The 22084-nt window shown below is 38.5% G+C and overlaps 1 protein-coding gene across 4 annotated transcripts in view; it reads left to right on the forward strand.

Annotated features, from left to right (window-relative positions):
• TENM3 (teneurin transmembrane protein 3) overlaps positions 1 to 22084 on the forward strand; it is a 1496942-nt gene that overhangs the window by 1422858 nt on the left and 52000 nt on the right. For all 4 annotated transcript variants that reach the window (XM_073902279.1, XM_073902283.1, XM_073902281.1 and 1 more), the window contains 7 exons: positions 3679 to 3895; positions 4914 to 5033; positions 5601 to 5862; positions 11214 to 11481; positions 12788 to 12931; positions 17426 to 17675; positions 18536 to 18556. In XM_073902279.1, the coding sequence (XP_073758380.1) occupies positions 3679 to 3895; positions 4914 to 5033; positions 5601 to 5862; positions 11214 to 11481; positions 12788 to 12931; positions 17426 to 17675; positions 18536 to 18556 (1282 nt within the window). The remainder of the gene's footprint in view (positions 1 to 3678; positions 3896 to 4913; positions 5034 to 5600; positions 5863 to 11213; positions 11482 to 12787; positions 12932 to 17425; positions 17676 to 18535; positions 18557 to 22084) is intronic.

Raw genomic sequence — 22084 nt, forward strand, 5'->3', positions numbered from 1 at the left:
CTCTGGGGCAAAGGCTGTTTTTGTAAATAAAGTTTTATTGGAACACACCTATCATTTCCATAATGTCTACGGCTGCTTTAGCTCTATAAAGGTGGAGTCGAAAGGTACGACAGAGACTGCATGGCCCACAAAGCCTAAATTATTTACTATCTGGCCCTTTGCAAAGTAAGTTTGCCAACCACTGTTATAGTCCAACGAAAGCCTAAGGTAAGATTAGAACATGTTTTAAAATGGTAACTAGAGCAATAATGTTCAGGATTCAGTGGACGGAAGCATAAACTAAATTCTCTGCTTTACTTCAGAGTACCACTTATATTGCAAAGAAAGAAAAGCTCTTAACTGATCATTGAAGTTATTATTCAGTGGGGTGTTGAGCATTTCTGATTTTTTTAGATTTTTTTTTTATGATTAATTCTATTAGATACGGTGTCTATACCAATATAAATTTATACCAGCTGAATATTCCTGGTACTAAAAGGAATCTCAATGATTTCGAGAAGCTACTCCACAAAGACAATTTTACTACGGTGTACATTTGGGCAAGCGGGTAATCAACTTAGCTGTAATAGAAAGCCCTAGCTATATAAGTACAAAGATTGAAAAATGTTTTCTCAAGTTATAGGGAGCCAGATTCATAACCATCCGTCACTTGCTTGGGCAAGTTACTGATAAACTCTGCAGAAAAATAACAAACTGTGTGTCCCTGCATCTTGGCTGTTGAAAATGAGATTCTTTCTCTGATTGATGTTAGCAGAGAGGCTTGTAAAAATGCATTTCCAACTGATTAGTTCAGAAGGTGTCAATCTCATGCAGTTTTATGACCTGCAGACTACATGCCAGATGTACATTTGCTTTTTATAAACTAACAAAGATGAATGACTAAATTTGAGCATTCCTCTTCGGCAACTGTACCATATATTGCCTAAAGGAAGATACTGTAGTTGTAGTGTGGGGGGAGGAGAGGACGAAGGCATTTAACCTTTAATTGATAAGATTAATGAAGATAAAATATAATAATTGGAAGTACTTTCTCTAGTGAGTAGTTTCTATTTAGGTTAAAGAATGAATGTAAGGGAAAAACCTGCCAGAATATAAAATATTTGTGTTAAATGATTCTCCCAAGCATCTGCTCACCCATTCAAAAGTCATGGAGTAAGAACTCTTAAATATATCATAAAACACGTAATTGAAGCTTCCTTATAGTCTCAGTATATAATCATGGGTTGTTACTGAAAGGGTTTTATTTTTTAATTGGTTTCTTTTGAGCCAGAAATGATATTGGAGCAATAGTTCAGTAGTCTTCTACTTTAAAAATCCAAGTCTTAATAACTGCTTCTATTTCTTTGAGAAAGATAGAGAAAAAAATATATACAATGTATTGCATTATTATAGCTTCGTGAAAAGTAAGCCTGTAGCGTAGTTTTATCTTCCAGAAATACAGAGAAATATTTAGACATTTTTCATCTTCATGGCCTTTTGGCTAAGAAAGTAGTAGTATTTTGATAAATCTATATAAAATTTCAAAGCTCAGTTTCATTTGATTTGCTTAAAACATTTAAAATTTTTATCAAAGGAATAAAACTACACTTTCAAATAATTAACACATTTTAAAAAATGTAACAGACATCTGCATACAAATGTAACTATTATAAAGGAAACAATATATATGAAGATCTGCCTGTCAGAAAGTCTGACTCATCATCATAACAAAAAATTAAAATATTAATGTAAAAAGGAGTCCAACACCATAAATTTAATCCACGTATTCACCTCTTAAGCTTGTTTTTTGACTACAAGGGAAATAGTGAAGAGATTTTTAGTTGCTGTCTCTAGATAAACTAAGTCTCTTTCGGTTTTAAGTGACAAAATCTAACTCAAACAGGCGTAAGGAAGAAGAGAATAGCCTGGCTCCTGCAACTGAAAAACCCAGGAGCTCAGGTGCAGGTTGTTGCAAAAACCCTAAAGATGCCACGATGACCTCTTGTTTTTCTCTCCAGCCCTTGGTTCTGCTTCTTGAATGCCGAGCTGCCAGACAGGTTCTCTTGTAGGAGCAGCAGGATCGAGGCAGCAACCCCAACCTCACAGCCTTACAGCTCCAAGTCTCAGGGGAAAGGGGAAGGGGAATCTCTGCAGACAGTTCCTGAAATTCACTTCAGATAGACAAGTTAGGTCAAATGGACACATCTGAACCAAACATGAAGGGGGAAATGCACACAGACAGACGGGGGGACGGATGGGTATATAAATGAAAGTGTAGAGCTGTTGCCCAAAGAAGAGGAAATGAGCGTTGGGAGAACTCACAAGTGTTCACTACATTCTGCTTCAGATGGGCAAAATGACTGAAGGACATTGATCCAGGACCCCTCGTCTCTTATTTCTGACCTTTCCTGTGTTGTCATTGACGTACTTTTAGACTGGACAACATAACTCAATTTAGTCTATTTTCTTGCATCTTGGTTTGCTGTCAGATAATGAAGGGGCAAACTTGTATTCTATTAATAAGAGTGGCCTAAAGCCAAAACATATGGCTAGTGTGGTTTGTTTTTGTTTTTTGTTTTTTTCCAAATAAAAGTTACTTTAAAAAGCCCTTGTGTAAATAAAATATGTAGGTCAACTAGATATTTTCAACTGAGTTTGCCATAATAGGGTCACACTAAGACTTGAGACTTCGGTGTGAGGATAACCATTTGTCCGATCTCTCAAGAATGATTTAAAGTCTTCAGAAACTAATGTTCTTGTTTATCTGTACTGAGAAATGTCATTGCCAAGCAGATCAAAATTCATGTATCAGCTGGGCAGTGAAAGAATGATCTTAAGGGGTAACGTCACTAAATCATTATAACCTGACACTCTTGTCCACTAATGAGTTGGTTTATATGTTTCGAACAAAATATTTACATGGACCATGGAATGTGGTTTCCTTTTGATGTTCCTGGAGAAGGCACTAGCAAATTCTTTCTTTCCATTACACTCTTCACATCACCAGCCTGTAGGTCAGTGGTTTGTTTTTTTTTTTGTGGTAGGCTTCTAATCATTTCCAGTATTACGACTCACTTATATTTGCCACATTTTAATGTAACACCTCCATTTTAGCAGGGGCATACGAGGGGCTCAGGATCCTGTTTAACACTTGAGAGATGCCTTCATTTTATTTGGAACACACTTTACCTTCCTTGAGAAAGCTATTTCTTTGAAAAGTGGTTGGCTTATCTCATCCATTGTATGTTGATTGGTATTTGCTTCACTTCACGGACTTTTATTCTCTGACCCTGCCCCAAGTTTTAGAACTTTACCCTATGTAGGTCCCGAACCATTGACCCATCGTTCTCACTATGTTAACTCCTAGTGCATTTTCTATAAAATAGAAAAGGCTTCAGCAATTATACTTAAAATGAATCTGTAGTCCTTCCTAGTCCTAATAGATTATTCTTATCAGCAGTGTTTTACTCCTGACTCAGAATCAGCCATCTCCAATCCAAACATTTATTCTATGTGAAAGAGGCTGTAAGTCTTGTATTAATATTTTATCTGTTTCCAAAAAGTGTGCCTTGTAGAAATTACCTCAGATGGGGGAAAGATTCACTGGATCTGAAAGAAAACGAACCAACAAACAAAACGCGTCTCAGGTCACCATGTAACAAGAGGAATTCTCTTACTGGCTTGCACTTCTCTCTGCAGATGGGCTCGTTGACTGTATGGATCCTGATTGCTGTTTACAGAGCTCCTGCCAAAGCCAGGCTTACTGCCGAGGCCTGCCTGATCCTCAGGACGTCATCAGCCAAAGCTTACAGTCACCCTCACAGCAAGCTGCCAAATCCTTCTATGATCGAATCAGTTTTCTTATAGGGTCTGAGAGCACTCATGTCATACCTGGAGAAAGTCCTTTCAACAAGAGGTTAATGCATTTTCTCCTTACATAGATTTGTAGTGATGTTATTATCAATAGTTCCATGCACTTTTCGATGAAATGCTGATGACTGTGAATTTGAAGAAAGAGCTTTTTCTTTTAATGCAGTTGTTTCTCTTTCGGCAAATTCCTCACCAAACTTCGCATTTCAAGCATTTTTGACACAGTTCACGTGCTTTGTCAATTTCAGTACCTGAGCCGGAATAGGACATCCCGTTAAGGAGTCAATAAATCTTCATTTAACTCGTTGATTTTGTTAGCGCAGTTGGAAATGTTTCAAAAGAAGCAGTGAAAAGACCCCAAAAGGCAAAACAGAAGTGAGCTTTTTTTTTCAGCTGAGCTCGCTAAATAATATAAATTATGAATTAATGTAATAGAACTGCTAACGGCATGGCAATAAGATTGCATAAGCTGTTTGACTGGTGCTTTACAGAGCAGTAATGACCTGAAAATAAACCAGTAAGTGAAAGCAGGTGTCTCGTGTCTTACTGAGTAAAAGAAGATGATTTACACTAGAACTCCTGGATCTGCAGTAATTTAACAGCATTAATGCTGTTAGACCCAGCAGTTGATTAAAAGTTGTTGCACAAATGTGCCTTATTGCCCCTTTAAATCTTGTACTTCTTGGTCCCTGCAGATTTACGGATTGCCTCGGAATTAATTGGAAGGTATACCTTCCTTCATGTAAGCACCAGATATACGACTTATGAAAAAGCACAGTTTATAATTTTAAAAAAACCCATCTCTAAATTATGGGTCTTGATAACTCTCCAAAACCCAGATTGCAACAAAGTAAAACCCAGGGTAAACACCAGGCATTTAGAGAACGTGAATTGCCCTGAATTAAAAGGGAGCATTGTCTTGGGACTCTTTCAGGTCTGGTTTTTGTGAAGAACAAGTATGTGTGACAGTGTTATTTTATCCTTAGGTTGAATTATCTCTAAATCATGATAATGTTGACCTGAGAAGACAGATGTTCATTTTAATTCTTCTACTTTTCCCACAGCCTTGCATCCGTCATTAGAGGCCAAGTACTAACTGCTGACGGAACTCCACTTATTGGAGTAAATGTGTCGTTTTTCCATTACCCAGAATATGGATATACTATTACCCGCCAGGATGGAATGTGAGTCAGTCCCACCACACTCTCTCTGTGTGAAATATTTTCAGTATAAAAACTAGGCATTCTTATAGCTCCCAATATGTTTTATTGTCCCTTTTCATATAGAACTGCAACAACTTTTAGGCTCCAGAAATCTGTGCATGTGGCAGAGTTAAAGTCACGTGCTCATGTGGTTCCTTAAAAGTTGATTTCATTTGCCAAGACATGGTAACAGTGTTGTGGTTTCGTAGGAGAATTTTCTTTGTTTTAGAAGATTCGTGTTGAAATATTTAGGAGTGACATTCCATAACACCTAAAACTTAAGCTTAGATGGTTCTGAAAAAATAAGAAGATGGGTAGATAGATAAAGCAAATTTGGGAAGATGTTAATGAGTTGGTGAATCTAATTAAAGGTATCTGGGTGTTCATTGAATGGTTATTTTAATATTCCTGTAGATTTGAAACTCTGTCATATACAAGTTGGGAGAAAAGTTGGTTTTCTTTGTAAAGCATATTTATTTAAGGAACTGAGTGTTGTTGGAAGCTGTATGGGATCCAGATAATTCACTAAGTAATCTTGTTTTTTCTTAGGTTTGATTTGGTGGCAAATGGCGGGGCGTCTCTTACTTTGGTATTTGAACGCTCCCCATTCCTCACTCAGTATCATACCGTGTGGATTCCGTGGAATGTCTTTTATGTGATGGATACCCTCGTCATGAAGAAGGAAGAGAATGACATTCCCAGCTGTGATCTGAGTGGATTTGTGAGGCCAAATCCCATCATCGTGTCTTCTCCTTTATCTACCTTTTTCAGATCTTCTCCTGAAGACAGCCCCATTATTCCCGAAACACAGGTAGAATGTTCTGGCAGGCAGTACTTTTAAGGAACCTGTTTTCGGATCATGTGGTTTCCAAAGAATCTTTAAAAAGGATTGCAGAGTTCCAGTGCTATCCCAAATAATTCTATAGATGGAAACACAGAATGTGGGGTGTGTACGTGTGTGCGTGCCTGTGCAAGAATAGGTAATACTGTGGTAGGATTATTTAAGAAATAATCTAGTTATTTCTTAAAGATCTATTCAAAATACTTTTTTGTTCAAGCTGTACTATATCTGTATATATTTATTAGTTGTAACCAAATGGAAAAAACAGCTTAAACTCAACAGCTAATAACGTCTTTGTTCATGTACTCATTCACTAGAAAAAGGCTTTGATACTTATATGCTCCTGACCTCCTGACTGATGTGGGAACAAGTGCTATTATATGTGGTCATTACTCTCAGTGACTTACTGTTTAGTTATACTTATAAGTAAAAAGTGTTTCAGAAAAGATGATTTTTAGCAGCAAATGTTCATTAATTTACTCAAGATATTTTTATCTAAAAAACTTGGTATGTCTTAAGTTCTAATAATTTGTGGTAAATCCTGTTCTCCTCAGGGGGGAAAATACTATATAACTTTTCTAAAAATAGCCATACTTTCACTATTCCTTTTATCTACTATCTGGAGAAATATATGGAGATTGTTTTCCTTCCTCTTTATTTCCAATTAGAAATAACTTTGAGAAAAAAAAAGAAAGAACTTTGAGGTCTTGAAGATAGGACATTAGGTACAATAATAATAGACTATTCATAAATAGCTAAGTAAAACTATGTGGTCTTTATTTTTTTTAAAGTTTTTTTTATTTATGAGAGAGAGAGAGTGGAGGGGGAGGGGCAGAAGGAGAGCGGGAATCTTTTTTTTTTTTTAAAGATCTTATTTATTTATTCGAGAGAGAGAGAATGAGAGATAGAGAGCACGAGAGGGAAGAGGGTCAGAGGGAGAAGCAGACTCCCCGCCAAGCAGGGAGCCCGATGTGGGACTCGATCCCGGGACTCCAGGATCATGACCTGAGCCGAAGGCAGTCGCTTAACCAACTGAGCCACCCAGGTGCCCGGAGAGTGGGAATCTTAAGCAGACTCCCTGCTGAGCACAGAGCTGGACACAGGGCTCCATCCCACGACCCCGAGATCATGATGTGAGCTGAATTCAAGAGTAGGTCGCTTCACCAACTGAGCCACCCAGGCGCCCCAAAAATATGCAGTCTTTAAAATACAGCAGCACATAGCAGCTTTGTCCCATTCACTCTTCAAATATTTATTTGATATCAGGTGCTGTTAGAATTGAGCGAAGCAGTAAGCCAATCAGATGAAGTACCTGTTCTCAAGGAGCTTCCCAGCTAATGGGGAGAGAGACAACAAATGTGTAAATATATGTCAGCTTGTGAATACGACTTATTTTTCAAAGATAAAACAGGGTCAATTGACAGAGGTACAGTTTTGTAAAGTGTGGCCCAGGAAGATCTCTTTGATAAGTTGATGTTTCAGCAGAAACTTTAAGAAAGTGAAAGAATAAATCCGAAAATAGAAGGGTATTCCAGTTAGCACTAGGAGCAAGTTCAGAAGCTCAGAGGGAAGAGCATGCTTGGCTTGTTCACAGAATGGCACAGAGGCCAGCAGGTGTGGCTTGAGTGAAGGGGTGACAAACCACAAATCATTGAAGACAGTGGCCTTCTTTTTTTCTTTAAGATTTTATTTGAGAGAGAGAGATCGGGGTGGAGGGGGCAGAGGAGAGGGAGAGAATCTCAGGCAGAGATTCTCACTCTGAGCTGAGTGTGGAGCCCAATGCAGGGCTCGATCCCACAACCCCGAGATCATGACCTGAGCTGAAACCAAGAGTTGGACGCTTAACTGAGCCACCCAGGCGCCCCTACTGGTTTCCTTCTTAAAAGGATCACTGTAGTTGCCACACTAAGAATATTTCCATACTGGGCAGAGTTTTGAAACGAGGAGACCAGGTAGGAGACAATCTCCGTAATAGGAAAAATAGTGGTGGCGTGGACAAAGGGAGTTGGGGAGGAAGGGGTAAGAAGTGGATGTCCAGGGCAGAGGTTGGAAGTAAAACGGAAACTTGGGGGTCATCAGTGATACAGCTAAATATAAAGCGTAGGATGAGATACCCTAGGGAGGGAGTACAGATGGAGAGCAAAGTCTAGGATAACAGGTAAGAACTGTCACGGGCAAATTCAATGCACAAGAGACACCTCAATGATTTACTGCATAACAGTCAAGCCAGCTTTGAGCTGAAGCTTTTGCAAAGTCATTGTAGCCCTTATGCAATGTAGTACTTCCTCCCCAGGGGCCATCTTGCGGTAACTCTGAACTTCTTAGCCACTCCTTAAATAGATTTAATCTTGAGGCTGTGTCTGTCTGTCTGTAGGTGGCAAATTGTTAGCAAACTGAGTCATTGAAATGGGTTTCAGATAGTCAACAGTTGCAGGAATACATGAAGGGTTTTTTTTTTTTTTTTTTCCATTCCATCAGTCTGCAAACATTTAGTAGAAATTTACTGAGAACCGATTATGTATGAGGTACTCTAGTAGGATAAAAAAAATAATAAGACGTGGATTCCCACCATTCTAAATGTGGTCAAGATGTGAAGGAAGAACTCTGAAAGTTCAAAAGAGTGGTCTATTCCTAAGGAAGCCCAAAAAAAGCATCACTGAGGAGGTTGGCCTTCGAAGCGGGGAAAGGATATTCCAGATTGAAGAAAATGTGTGAGCAACCACAGGGTGGTAAAAACAAATTATGTCATAGTAAAACTGGTGAACTACTGAAGTGTAGGGCATATAAGAGGAAAGGTTGGGGCTAGATTATGAGTGGACCCAAAATACCGTACAATGGAGACCTTGGATTCTCTAGGCAATATGGAACCAGGGGGCCAATGGCGTCTTTTCAGATTTCTCTAAAGCTAACTCGAGGCAAAGTGTGTAACTGATAGAAGAAGACAGATAAATCAGTGGACTGACTAGTGTTCGCTACATTTCTGTACATATCCAGCACTGAGAAGGGGAGGGCCCAACACTCACAACGGTGGTGGAGGTGGAGAAGAGAGAACAGATTAGACCTAGACCTGGAAGGTAGAATTGACAGGATATAGTTTCTTTTTTTTTTTAATGATGATAGGTAATTTTATTTATTATAAAATAAAATACTTACCAAATTATTATAAAACAGAACAAAAACAATAACAAAATTTTAAAAAGTAAGTCTTTTATTACATTTTTTTATTTTAATTGTAGTTTCTCACTGAATGTTTAATGGGGTGAAGAATGGGGCTTACAGATCACACAGTTGGCAAAAAGTAGACTTGATGGTTTATTTTTCCACTCTGGCTGAGTGTCCGTTTCCCACTAATGCAAAATACCGTGGTCACGTCAAATTACAAAGGAGAAACACGTGTTTCAATGAACTAAACTCAGATAGTTGTTCCATGGAAATAGGTTTATGATGACAAAGACAAGAATCTGTTATTAAAATTGGGAATAACATACGGTATTTTGAATTAGAGAAGCAGCTCATACCAGATCACAGGAAATATATATTTAATTAATGAAAGACTGCCTTACATATAGAAAACCTATCAGATTTATGAGAAATTATTTTGAAAATAAATTATGAGGAAACAAATTATATGCCTTAGGGTTCAATCACTTAACATTTTCAGAGAGCCATTCAAGAGTCACAGAATCCATTTTTCAAGCCAACCCACTGATACTTCACCCCAGTGATGGCAGAACAATGAGTCCTGTTTAGATTATTCACCCTGTAGCCTACAGCCACACAAAAGTGCTGTCAATCTTCAATGTAATGTTCTCCGTGAGTCAAACAGAGCTCTGGAAAGTTTTTGTATGGCCATAAACTATTTTGCTTCAGAGAGTGTGCAGCTGAAGTCAGTGCGCATGTTCAGTAAAGAAACCCCCCCCATTGTGCTGAATAGGTGCTATGAGAGCAGAGCAGTGCCTTCGTAGTCCACGGTATTGCATCCCATTGCTCTTGATGCCAGCACTGGCCCCCGATCACCATGGAGGTTTACTCAGCCCATCCTTTGGCGCTCCTCACCTATACTCACACTGACCACTACAAATATGCATCGATCCCAACTTCTCTGTGCAAGAGGAGCTGGATCCTACTGACCACTGGGTCGCTATGCTAAGATTTTTCTAACACAGTCTGAATAATGAATCTCGATAAGCCAATATGAGGAAATCTTGGAGAATGTTATTTAATTCTTAGTGGACAAAATGGTGACTTCCTGGTGCAGATTCTTGAGCCTAGATGGCCTTGCACTTCACAATATATGTATTGTAGTGGGCCTCTGGAGAGCTACCATTGTTAACCAGAGAAATAGGAGCTTAGCAGTAGTCCTTAGCACCTGCGCCATCTGGAAAGATGTTACACGCTACATAAAATCTAGTTTTCAAAATAAATAATGTTTGGCATAATATGCTTTGGCATATGTCAGTATAAATTTGTTGATGTTCACTGAGCCAGCCACATTGATGGATAAATTGTGGGGTTAAGAATATGATTTTTTAAAATCTATAAAGGAGATCATTCTTAGGCAGGGAATTATTTCAACTTTTCACAGTCCAGTTTCAACTCAAAAAGTGTACATTGAGGGTCTTGCATGTACGTTCAATAACACATTAGTTGCTCTCTCAGGGAGAATTTATGCAGCTCTCAGTCCAGCTACTCTCTTAGTCCAGCTACCATCATATCAAAAATCAGTGGTGAGTCCTCGCTCAACGTTTAACTAATTATGAGAATATGCTGTTGTTCTATTACCTTTCAACATGGATATAGAATTCACTACAATTTAACTCAAACGAATTGGGTCTTTTCTGTTACTGCTCCTGTCTTTCTAGGCTGTGACCAGTCAGCTGCTGAGGCCGTAGGCACAGGATTAATCCCTAAATGAGCCAGCTGGCGTAGGCCAGATCTTTGGCCCAGACCACATCCCTGCTCTGAGCTAACCATCTTACAGATGTCGGCTCTGATTGTCCAGGGTGACGGGGTGAAGGATTGGGTTAGTGAGAATCCGCTGTGACCATGAGCTAACAAGTCAGTGCATGTCAGTGCTGTGTCCTGTATGAGGAGTAGCACCTACTCCGAATGAATGACAGGAAGCTTTTAGCAGGAGAAAAATTGGGCTGGTGGCAGAGTTACTTTTAATTATCGAATAAAGTAACAAGCTCAGATGTGTATTTGTGAATAGTGACTCTTTGGTGTCTTATTTTAGTTGCTCTCCTCGCTTCTTTTAAATCTGCTTTACCTAATAGTTACCTGTGATCCCAGTTTGAAGCTTCTGCTTTGTGCAAACCTAGGTACTCCATGAAGAAACGACAATTCCAGGAACAGATTTGAAACTTTCCTACTTGAGCTCCAGAGCGGCGGGATATAAGTCAGTTCTCAAGATCACCATGACCCAGTCCGTTATACCATTTAATTTAATGAAGGTTCACCTTATGGTGGCTGTGGTAGGAAGACTCTTTCAGAAGTGGTTTCCCGCCTCGCCAAACCTGGCCTATACTTTTATATGGGATAAAACAGACGCCTATAATCAAAAGGTCTATGGTCTATCGGAAGCTGTTGGTAAGTTCCATATCGATATATTCTGTGTCAAAAACTATCACGAAGTTGATTGTCACCCATGGGCATCGATGGATAAACAAATTGGAAGACAAAAACATTATCCTTGGGGAGTAATAGGCTGGTTGACTGAGACCTACCGTGGGAAAAGGGAATGTATTCCATATGATGAGGAGAAAGTGTCCCTTCTTTTCTGGCTGAAATTCTGTCTTCGAAAATGTTCTGAATGAGATTCCAAGTTGTCCTAGCCTTTCCTTCATATTCTTTTTCCTTACTGTTCTCCTTCCTTTTTTCACTTTTTGTTTCTTTCTAACTTTATCTCCTTAGCTTTCTTTATCCTTTATGTTTTCTGTATCTAACTATAAGGGTAGTTTCAACTCATAATGATATTTAAAAGGATATAGACAATATTTGTGCCCCAAAATTATTTCAGCTCTTTTGACTAGGAGTCAATTCAGTGGAATGCCATTCTTAAAACATCAGTTAAGCCCATTGTTTCACTGAATGTTGGGACAATGCAATCAAAGATTGGCATGTTGAGATATATATGGTATAGCTTCATGCTCAGGCTGAGGAGAGCCAAAACTAATGGATGCTTTTTGTTCCATTAGTTTTTACCTGAGACTATCATAGATATTTCATTCTGAAATTAATATATAACTTGGGCTTGAATTAGTTCACGTCAATCAGATAATTGCCACTTCTCCCTTCACTTTGCTCTAAATTTTAAAACCCATGTTTCTTATAACTCTGAAGCTTTTCATTGGTGATTTGTTCACAGTAATTTACTGCTAGTGTTATCATTCAGTCCTGATAATAACATGTGAATATAATGTCATAATCAGGCTGTCTTCTGTGCTGTGTTGAACCTTACTTATCATAAACGTTTTGCACAACTTTTAATACTCTTGGAAACTAGACAGCTCTAATTACTCAGATACCACATATTATTTTTAGTTGTTACCATCTGATCACCACCTGGGGCTGATTTATCTGATCTAATTACTTAACCAGTTGCCCAATCTCGTCTTCATTTTGTGCTGTGAACCCTTGTGAAAAAGTGGTGTGAGGGGAAAAAAATACTAGTTTCCTATCAAATCAATAGAAAAATAATATTTGAAGATCGTTTCTTAGAAAAACACCTTTTATGTGGTCAGATCTTCTCATATAAAAATAATTTCTACACATAAATGAGTGGAAATAGTGTCTTAGAGTCTTCAATTGTGGGAAAAAAGCAGTTTTATCAAAATAATAAATTGCATTTCTGCCTGTAATTGAGAAGATGTACTGTGATTTGTCTTGATTCCAGTGTCGGTTGGATACGAATACGAGTCATGTCTGGACCTGACTCTGTGGGAAAAGAGGACTGCCATTTTGCAAGGTTATGAATTAGACGCTTCCAACATGGGTGGTTGGACATTGGATAAACATCATGTGTTGGATGTTCAGAATGGTAAGATCTTGTTCGTAGTTAATATCACTTACCTTGATTAGATTATGGCAACATTTTTATCCTATGCATGCTGTAGGATTAGAATTAGTAGAAAAAATAAAGATATATTTTTTTAATTTTTTATTGTTATGTTAATCACCATATATTACATCATTAGTTTTTGGTGCAGAGTTCCATGATTCATTGATTGTTCATAACACCCAGTGCTCCATGCAGAACGTGCCCTCCTCAATACCCATCACCAGGTTAACCCATCCCCCTCCCCCCCTCCCCTCTAGAACCCTCAGTTTGTTTTTCAGAGTCCATCATCTCTCATGGTTCGTCTCCCCCTCTGACATACTCCCCTTTTCTTCCTCTCCTGTTATCTTCTTCTTTTTCTTTTTTCTTAAAATATGTTGCGTTATTTGTTTCAGAAGTACAGATCTGTGATTCAACAGTCTTGCACAAGATATATTTTTAAAGACTATACATGTCTGAAGTGGGAACTACCTAATATTCTTCTTGTGGACTTTGAATCATTCATAAATTCATCACCAAAATAGGTCTCCCATTTGAATGTAAGAGACTTTGGTGCTGCATTGAAAGTACTCTATGTGGTAGTCTTCACGACAGATTCATCTAGAAGTATCTAATTCTATAGTAAGCCCATGAGTGGATCCAGAGTGCTTTAAGGAGGCTTACCAAAAATGGAGGGAGGGGACTTTTTTAAATAAAGAAAAAAAATCCATGTGACTTTACCAAAATATTTCTGATAAATCTTAACTCTTAAGTAATTAGCCTATTCTGAGCATGTAGTGTTTTTTTTTTTTTTCAGTTCTTAGATTGTATGTGAGAAAAAAATTGTTCTGCTCAAATTGGGTTCCATATGCTCTTATTTAACTTTGTAATTCTTAGGAAAAAATAAAGGAATAATCTGAGAAGAAAGCAAGGATTGAGAGTTATTACTTAGAGTAAACCTTATACTATAAAGGAATATGGTCTGAAAACACATATTTCAGATAACACGAAAGACATAAATTATTTTACAAAACTTGACCAGCTTAATCTCATAAAGGATATTATTTATATTAAACAAACTCTGTCGTCCTTACTGTGTGTCTGACATTTTTGCCCACATGCTGGCTACACCTCAGATAATTTATAGGTACTTTTCTAGAAAAGCGGAACCTTAAGGTGACTTCCTCTAGCCCCCCATCCTAAACCATATCATGCTGGTAACTCTCTACTCTCCCTTTCCAAATAGCCAAAGGAGATTTCACAGTCGTGGCAAATCATCTAGCTTTGACTTCGCAAAGGTTTTTGGAAGAATCAGAATTTTGAATTGAGCATGTAATACAACTAAATGTTTGAGTAATGGTCACTGTTTCAGATTAATGTTACTTTGATATTTGTTCTTTTTATTAAAAAAAATTTGTTGTGGAGGCTGGAAAGGGTGCATTTTCAACTTCCAAATGTAATAAGTCTACAGTAGTGTCCAAGCCCGTGCTCTAGAGTGCTGGTGTCTTACCTCTAGAAGAAAATAGTACTGAGCAAATCAATATAGGAAAAACAAAACGGAAAAACCCTCCACCCTTTTCCTACCTTACAGCGGTGCTGAGCTCTGCCCCTGGTCCAGCTGTGTCCTGGACATCCAGTTGCCATTCAGTGAGCATGCCAGAAGGTTGGGAGCAAAGCCCATAGCTAGTGCCACGTGCAGCTCATACTTTGGAAAAGTGAGACTCCCAACCAAGAAGGATGTTCCGTATGTTATCCCTAATCATCAGCAGTGCCTGAAGCCGTGGTATTTCAGTCTGTCATGTCAACAACACCAGGGGTAGTCGTGGGCTTTCAAAATGCAAAGCCACGTGCCAAATGTGCCCCTCCCTGGCTGCTCTTGATTAAATGATGTGAAATTGTGTTTCACAGAGTTTGACATATTGCTGGATTCCTTCGGAAGCTCTTGATAAACAAAACCAGGGGAACCTCTCTAGAAGCATTTTAGTTATCATGGGCATATAGGGTCAAGTTCGTAGCCCCAGGATTTCACCAGGTGATTATGAACTGGTAGGGGGTCAACAAGCAGAGAGCTCAGGAAGGCCCATGCCATAAACCCATATCATAACAGTGTTAAATTACACTGTAACGGTACCCAAAACTGAGTACAGAATTCAGGTGGATTTGAGAAACATGTAGATATTCTGTGTATGTATATGTAATAGAAATACACACACAGACACACTGTCTACCAGAATAATATATAGTCTGCTTTTATTAAAATATCAGGTCAGCTGTAGAAACTGGGCTACCCCAAGTTCTGTCCTCGAAAAACTGCTATAAATTATAAACTCTGTGTTGTTTTAAAATGTGAGGTAACCTAATTCACAGGGTAAACTGATTGTGATTTCAAATTTTACCCAAGAACCACTTGACAAGTAGCGGCTTCTCAAAGTGACACGTATCTAATTGAATAAACAAAGTGATTTGTAATCGTGACAAGGTGGATGAGCTGTGAAATGTAGTAAAGAGGAAGAGAAGGCCAAAATGGAGACAGTGACAGGTGTTTGCAGGCCTGGGACGTGGAAATAAATATTCTAATGTTCATCTTTGTCTTCTGTCAGAATAGAGGAGAATCATGAAGGACCAATCCCTTAAAAGAATGGCTGAAAAAATCAGGCTGAGCAGAGCAGTAGGTTGGCTTGTAGGGTTAGCTCTTACAGGAAAATATAGTTCCATAATTGTCAAATAACATAAGCACAGAAAGAAGGTTCTTAGGTCTCATTAATGTATTCTTTGAATATTCAAGGTAAAAGGCTTTTCATGTGTTACGGTCCAGCCTTATTTGGCTTATTTTCCCTTAAATTTGAATAAACCTGTTTTATCTCCCCTGGTTTCTTTATGTAAATTTTCTGTGATTATTACATCACTTGAAAAGCATTTAAAAAGTAATCCATAGACTCCACCTAAAAATGTGCTGCGCTATAAGGGGAACATAATCATTCTGATCTCTTCTTCACTTTAAAATTATCCCAAAGTGGGAGGAAGAAAGCACATTTTTCGGTTTCCTGTTTGCTCTTTCATGGATTGATTCTTTTAACAGCATAGCTGCTAAAAAGTATAAGCATTGGCTTGAAGAACTGCTTTGAAATAGAGAACATTCAATAAATACATAATACGTACAACTCCAAAGTCCAAGGAGCAGATGGTTTATACAGATAATCGCCCTCTGCGAAGTGTCATGAAATATGTATGGTAGAGTAAACAGCTGACCAGCCAGGGTACCTCAGGCCATAATGAAACCATTGATCTGCTGTCTATATAATAATGGCAAATGAATAAAATTAGAATCGCAACTCAAATCTAGTTTCTAGAACTATGAGAATGTTTTAATACTCATTTGGGATTTTTTTTTCCCTCAGATTTTCATTGAGGACCCAGTGGAGCAGACTGGCATTGTGTCTTAAAATGATTGGCACTTTCATGCCATAAAGCAGAATTCTCCTTAAATAATAAGTTTGCCCTTCCATAACAGTTTTGTTATGTTTGGAATTTTGAATAACCGCATGTGTATGCATCCTCATGTCAGATAAGAGTCTAAGCAAGAAGAATGTTCTTTGACAGCATAGTAGTATAGAGGGGCATTGATATTTATTTTTCTAACTTCATTTTCCACAAAGTACTTTTAACATTTTCAAAATCAGTGCTAGACTCATAAGGAAGAAATTCATATTTGTGGTGCACATTTTTATTGATTGGATTAATATATAATATTATAACATCATTTCGCAATTAGGCAAACTTGTTATTCCCTGAAGAACATGTAAGAGCATGGTTCTCAAACTTGGTTGTACATTAGGGTCATTGGGAGGTTTGGGGATTTTGTTAAAGATTTTGTTTATTTATTTGACACACAGAGAGAGAGAGAGAGAGAGAGAGAGAGAGAGCACAAGCAGGGGGAGGGGCAAGAGGGCAAGGGAGAAGCAGCCTCCCCGCTGAGTAGGGAGCCTGACGTGGGACTTGATCCCAGGACTCTGGGATCATGACCTGAGCCGAAGGCAGACCCTTAACTGACTGAGCCATCCAGGCGCCCTATCTGGAGGGTTTTTTAAAAGACTGCCCCCAGACCAATTAAATCAGATTCTCTCAGGATGAGATCCAAGCACTGGTATCTTTTACAGTTCCCCAGTCATTCCGATGATGTATAGCCAAGTTGGAGAACTGTCAATGTTGACAATTGGGCTTTTAATTTTTCTGGTTAGTCCTTTGTTTCTTTCACCAGCCCTCCCTTACATTCATAACAGACAGCATTTTTCATATATATCCTTTATATTTTGCCAAATAATATTTTGCACCAGATAAATGAATAGAGTCTTGTTCTTTCCAAGAGAACTTGAAATAGTGTTCCCAGGCGGTATCTACAAAGCACTGAATTATAGTTACATCTAGAGTGAACATGTTTACTTTTCATCTTTCTACTTTTTATCACAAGAAAATTCTTATGCATTTTATGTCTTCTAGGTATACTGTACAAGGGAAATGGGGAAAACCAGTTCATCTCCCAACAGCCTCCGGTTGTCAGTAGCATCATGGGAAATGGCCGAAGGCGCAGCATCTCATGCCCGAGTTGCAACGGTCAGGCCGATGGTAATAAACTGTTGGCTCCAGTTGCATTAGCTTGCGGGATCGATGGCAGCCTATATGTAGGGGATTTCAACTATGTTCGGCGAATATTCCCATCTGGAAACGTAACAAGTGTTTTAGAATTAAGGTATGTCTTTCCTTAGTTTGGATTTGGGTTTTTTTTTTGTTTTTTTTTTTTAAGATTTTATTTTTAAGTAATCTCTGCACCCAACATGGGGCTCGAACTTTCTAACCCAGAGATCAAGAGTTGCATGCTCTACCAACTGAGCCAGCCAGGCACCTGCTTAATTTGGGATTTTTACCAAAGCTAAGCATGCCTTTATAAGGAAAAGTGTTTAGTCTAATGGACCAATTTATTTATTTAAGTATACCTTCCCAATGTTTAAAATTTGCCCTGAAAAGAAGTTAGATTCTTGGTTAAAGTTGGGAAAAGCACAATACATATATACTGTGCCATAAATGTATAAATGTATAAAAGAGTATAAAGTCACCCAACATATAAAATGTCTCACTGATTTCAGGGCATTTTCTGTGCTTCAGTAGGATAGAACTATGATTTTTAAATCCCTTTAGTTGTTCTTTAGAATAACTTCTTGATACAGGTTGTTACTCTTTTATTTCACATTAGTTGAAATTAAGAGAGAAAATATTTCCCTACATTATCAGGACATAATAGTAAGGCTATAATTTTTCCATTAGAATACTGGATCTTCAAGTTGGGTTAACCCATTAGCCATAATACCAATAGTTAAAGTAACAAATTGTTGCTTTGCTTTTGTTCATTTAAGTGTGATTATTAAAATCATCCTATTCTGTAAATTATTTGATAAACCTTGGCCTACAAAATTCATGTCCGGTGTTATTTCTGCTTAAGTTGGCAATTTTCCATTCAAATAATTAAAATCTCAGTATGCAACTCATTATATTTTAGAAACTTTTTCTAACTGTGCTTTTTTTTCCCCACCTTTTTTATCTGCTTCCACCAAGAAATAAAGATTTTAGACATAGGTAAGCATCTTGCTGAAAGGTTACTGTATATTTTCAAATGTCCTTTTTACATTTTGATGTGACTCTCTGACATTGTTTTCTAAGAACATTACACATCATGAGAGAGGAAACTCAGTATCACAGAATATCTAAGGAATTAAAACTGCTATATGAACCATTATTATATAGCATATTGCATATTATGCAATATAATCTGAAAAGCTATTTTCAAGTTGGTTAATAAAATAAATTTTGTCACAAAAAATACTATAATGAACATGTCCGTAGAACAAAAAATATTTCTAAACTTCAGTTACTGGCTTACATAATCTAAGCCATATTGAACAGAACCAAATTTGAAGCAGAGTAGGAGAGTTTAGGACACATTTAATTTGACCAATAATCAGGGCAGATCCTGGCTTATTCAACTGGGGGATTCTGTTTAAGAAAAAGAATCTAAAAAATATTTTACTTTGGCAAGTTTTTAAAAACCTAAGATCATGTGATCATGTTTCCGAGGACCCCACTGGGCTTGCAAGGAACCATACAAAGGAACCCTAATGCTTAGGCCTTGTTAACTTCCTGCTGTTGTTTATATTTTCCCAAGTTGAGAGAGTAACTACATTTGAGTACTACTTTTAAGAAGTAATGTTTTCATGGACAGTATTATGAAAGAAAATACTTTCTTCAAAGCTAAGGATGAACAGTTGAAGCAAATATGTAGGCTCAGAAGTTTTTCAGATTCTACTTGTGACGTATACTTAGCTAGTGAAGGTATAGTAAAAGCTTGTTATGGACACTTTTGACTGAAAAACTTTCCCCAGGGCAACAAAAAAGGAAAAAAAAAATATATATATATATATATATTTTTTTTTTTTTTTTTAAAGTAAAGCTCACCAAAAAGCTAGACATATTGGACCTGCTGGATCTAGTTTGGCCAGTAAAGTATCTAATGAAATGATATCAGATGGAAAAATTAGCAGTAGTTTATGTGACATCCTTGAGATGAATACATCAACATTGCCCACTGGAACTGTGTTGTAGAGATGGACAACTAGGAAATAAGAGACAAAGTTCCACGGGAAGATGAGTAGCTGTTGCATATCAGTATGACCAGGCATGGCCCCATGACCCTTCCCTGAGATCCCCTATTGATCTTGTGCTCTCAGCTAATAGCTCAGTCACGTGCTAAGATTAACTCTAAATTTCTCCAGACTGCTGAGCACACAGAGCTCTGCTATGAGAATCCATGGCAGGATATCAGTTTTCTGGCCTCACCTTCTTGGTAACTGTGGAGAAAAGAGGAAAGACAGACACGTGTGTCCACCATCTAAATGTGAAAATGCTGGAGGCAATAGATAAAGAAATATCAAAGCAGCTCCCTTTGAACAAACCAGCCTATTACGTGCCAGGCTCGGTGCCAGATATTCTATACACGTTACTGCAGATCCACACAACAGTCCTCCAGGATTACAGAGGAGGTCATTGAGGTGCAAGGAAGCCTTGGGGAAGCCTTTTCTTCCCCAAGACACATAACTAAGAAATGGGGAGCAGGGATTTGAACCACTCTAAAAAGTGTGTTCATTGCACTATACCACACAGCCAGTTTTTATGTATCTTTTTTTTTTTTAAAGATCTATTTACTTGACAGAGACGGAGAGCACAAGTCCGGGGAGCAGGGGAGGGAGAAGCAGACTCCCCGCTGAGCAGGGAGCCCAACATGGGGCTCAATCCCAGGACCCCAGGCTTGCTGCTGAAGGCAGACGCTCAACTGTCTGAGCCACCCAGGCACCCCAGTTTTCATGTATCTAAATGGCTAGGTTTCTGTGGGATAATTCCCTGGGTATACACAAAGCTAGATTTATTTCACAGTCATTTGACAAATTACTTAGAGCTATAATCTCTCTCTCTGGGGAAAAAAAACTACATTGATTAGAGGTTAGAGCTCCATTATTATTAACAATACTTTCTAATATGAGCTCATTATGTAGTAGCTCCTGGTGTCTGGCAGTGATACTCACTGTAATCCCTCTCTCATGATCCTCCTTAACCTTTCCCCTTGTACGTTATCCTGGCTAAATGTGAGCTCCTGCATTTCCCTTATGCTCCATGCATGTAAAATACACTGTTTGGGTTTTATATTGCTATTCATCCTTGTTAAATTGATGTTGACTGATCACTTCCCTGGTACTAGGCACTTTGACAAATAGTAATATAAGAAAATCCAGGCTCTCAGAACTCAACAATCTAGTAGGGGAGACAAGATATATAAGTAACAGACTAAGTAACGTGATCAGTATCATTCTTTGGCCCTTTATTGTATCCATGGCTTATACTGTGAGAGTAATTCTATGGAGGAAAAGATTACTGGGGATAGGGGTGTGGTAATGGAAAGTTCTCTGGAAGGTTGATGTTTGATGTAGGTCTAAAAATGAAGTCCGCTTAAACAGAACAACAGGAAGAAAGGCAGGGGGTGGAAGACGGTCATGAAGAAAGAATACAGACTAAGGGAAGTTACTGGTGTTTGTGAAAGACAGGAGCAAGACGTGTTCTGGGAGGAATCAGATTTACCTGGATGGAGCAGGGGATCCGTGTGGGAAATAGAGATACAGGTAAATTAGTTTTTGATGTAGTGTTCCAAGATTCATTGTTTGGGCATAACACCCAGTGCTCCATGCAGAACATGCCCTCTTTAATACCCATCACCGGGCTAACCCATCCCCCCACCCCTCTCCCCTCTAGAACCCTCAGTTTGTTTCTCAGACTCCATTGTCTCTCATGGTTCCTCTCCCCCTCCAATTTACCCCCCTTCATTCTTCCCCTCCTGCTATCTTCTTCTTTTTTTTTTTCCCTTAACATATATTGCATTATTTGTTTCAGAGGTACAGATCTGTGATTCAACAGTCTTGCACAATTCACAGCGCTCACCATAACACATACCCTCCCCAATGTCTATCACCCAGCCACCCCATCCCTCCCACCCCCCACCACTCCAGCAACCCTCAGTTTGTTTCCTGAGATTAAGAATTCCTCATATCAGTGAGGTCATATGATACATGTCTTTCTCTGATTGACTTATTTCACTCAGCATAACACCCTCCAGTTCCATCCATGTCGTTGCAAAAGGCAAGATCTCATTCCTTTTGATGGCTGCATAAGATTCCATTGTGTATATATACCACTTCTTCTTTATCCATTCATCTGTCGATGGACATCTTGGCTCTTTCCACAGTTTGGCTATTGTGGACGTTGCTGCTCTACACATTGGGGTGCACATACCCCTTCGGGTCCCTACATTTGCATCTTTGTGGTAAATACCCAGTAGTGCAATTGCTGGATCGAATGGTAGCTCTATTTTCAACTGTTTGAGGAACCTCCATACTGCTTTCCAGAGTGGTTGCACCAGCTTGCATTCCCACCAACAGTGTAGGAGGGTTCCCCTTTCTCCGCATCCCCGCCAACATCTGTCGTTTCCTGACTTGTTAATTTTCACCATTCTGACTGGTGTGAGGTGGTATCTCATTGAGGTTTTGATTTCGATTTCCCTAA

The sequence above is a fragment of the Callorhinus ursinus genome, unplaced genomic scaffold (assembly GCF_003265705.2).
Source record: "Callorhinus ursinus isolate GAN/ISIS: 27379988/994484 unplaced genomic scaffold, GSC_fseal_2.0 scaffold17, whole genome shotgun sequence".
Taxonomy (NCBI): domain Eukaryota; kingdom Metazoa; phylum Chordata; class Mammalia; order Carnivora; family Otariidae; genus Callorhinus; species Callorhinus ursinus.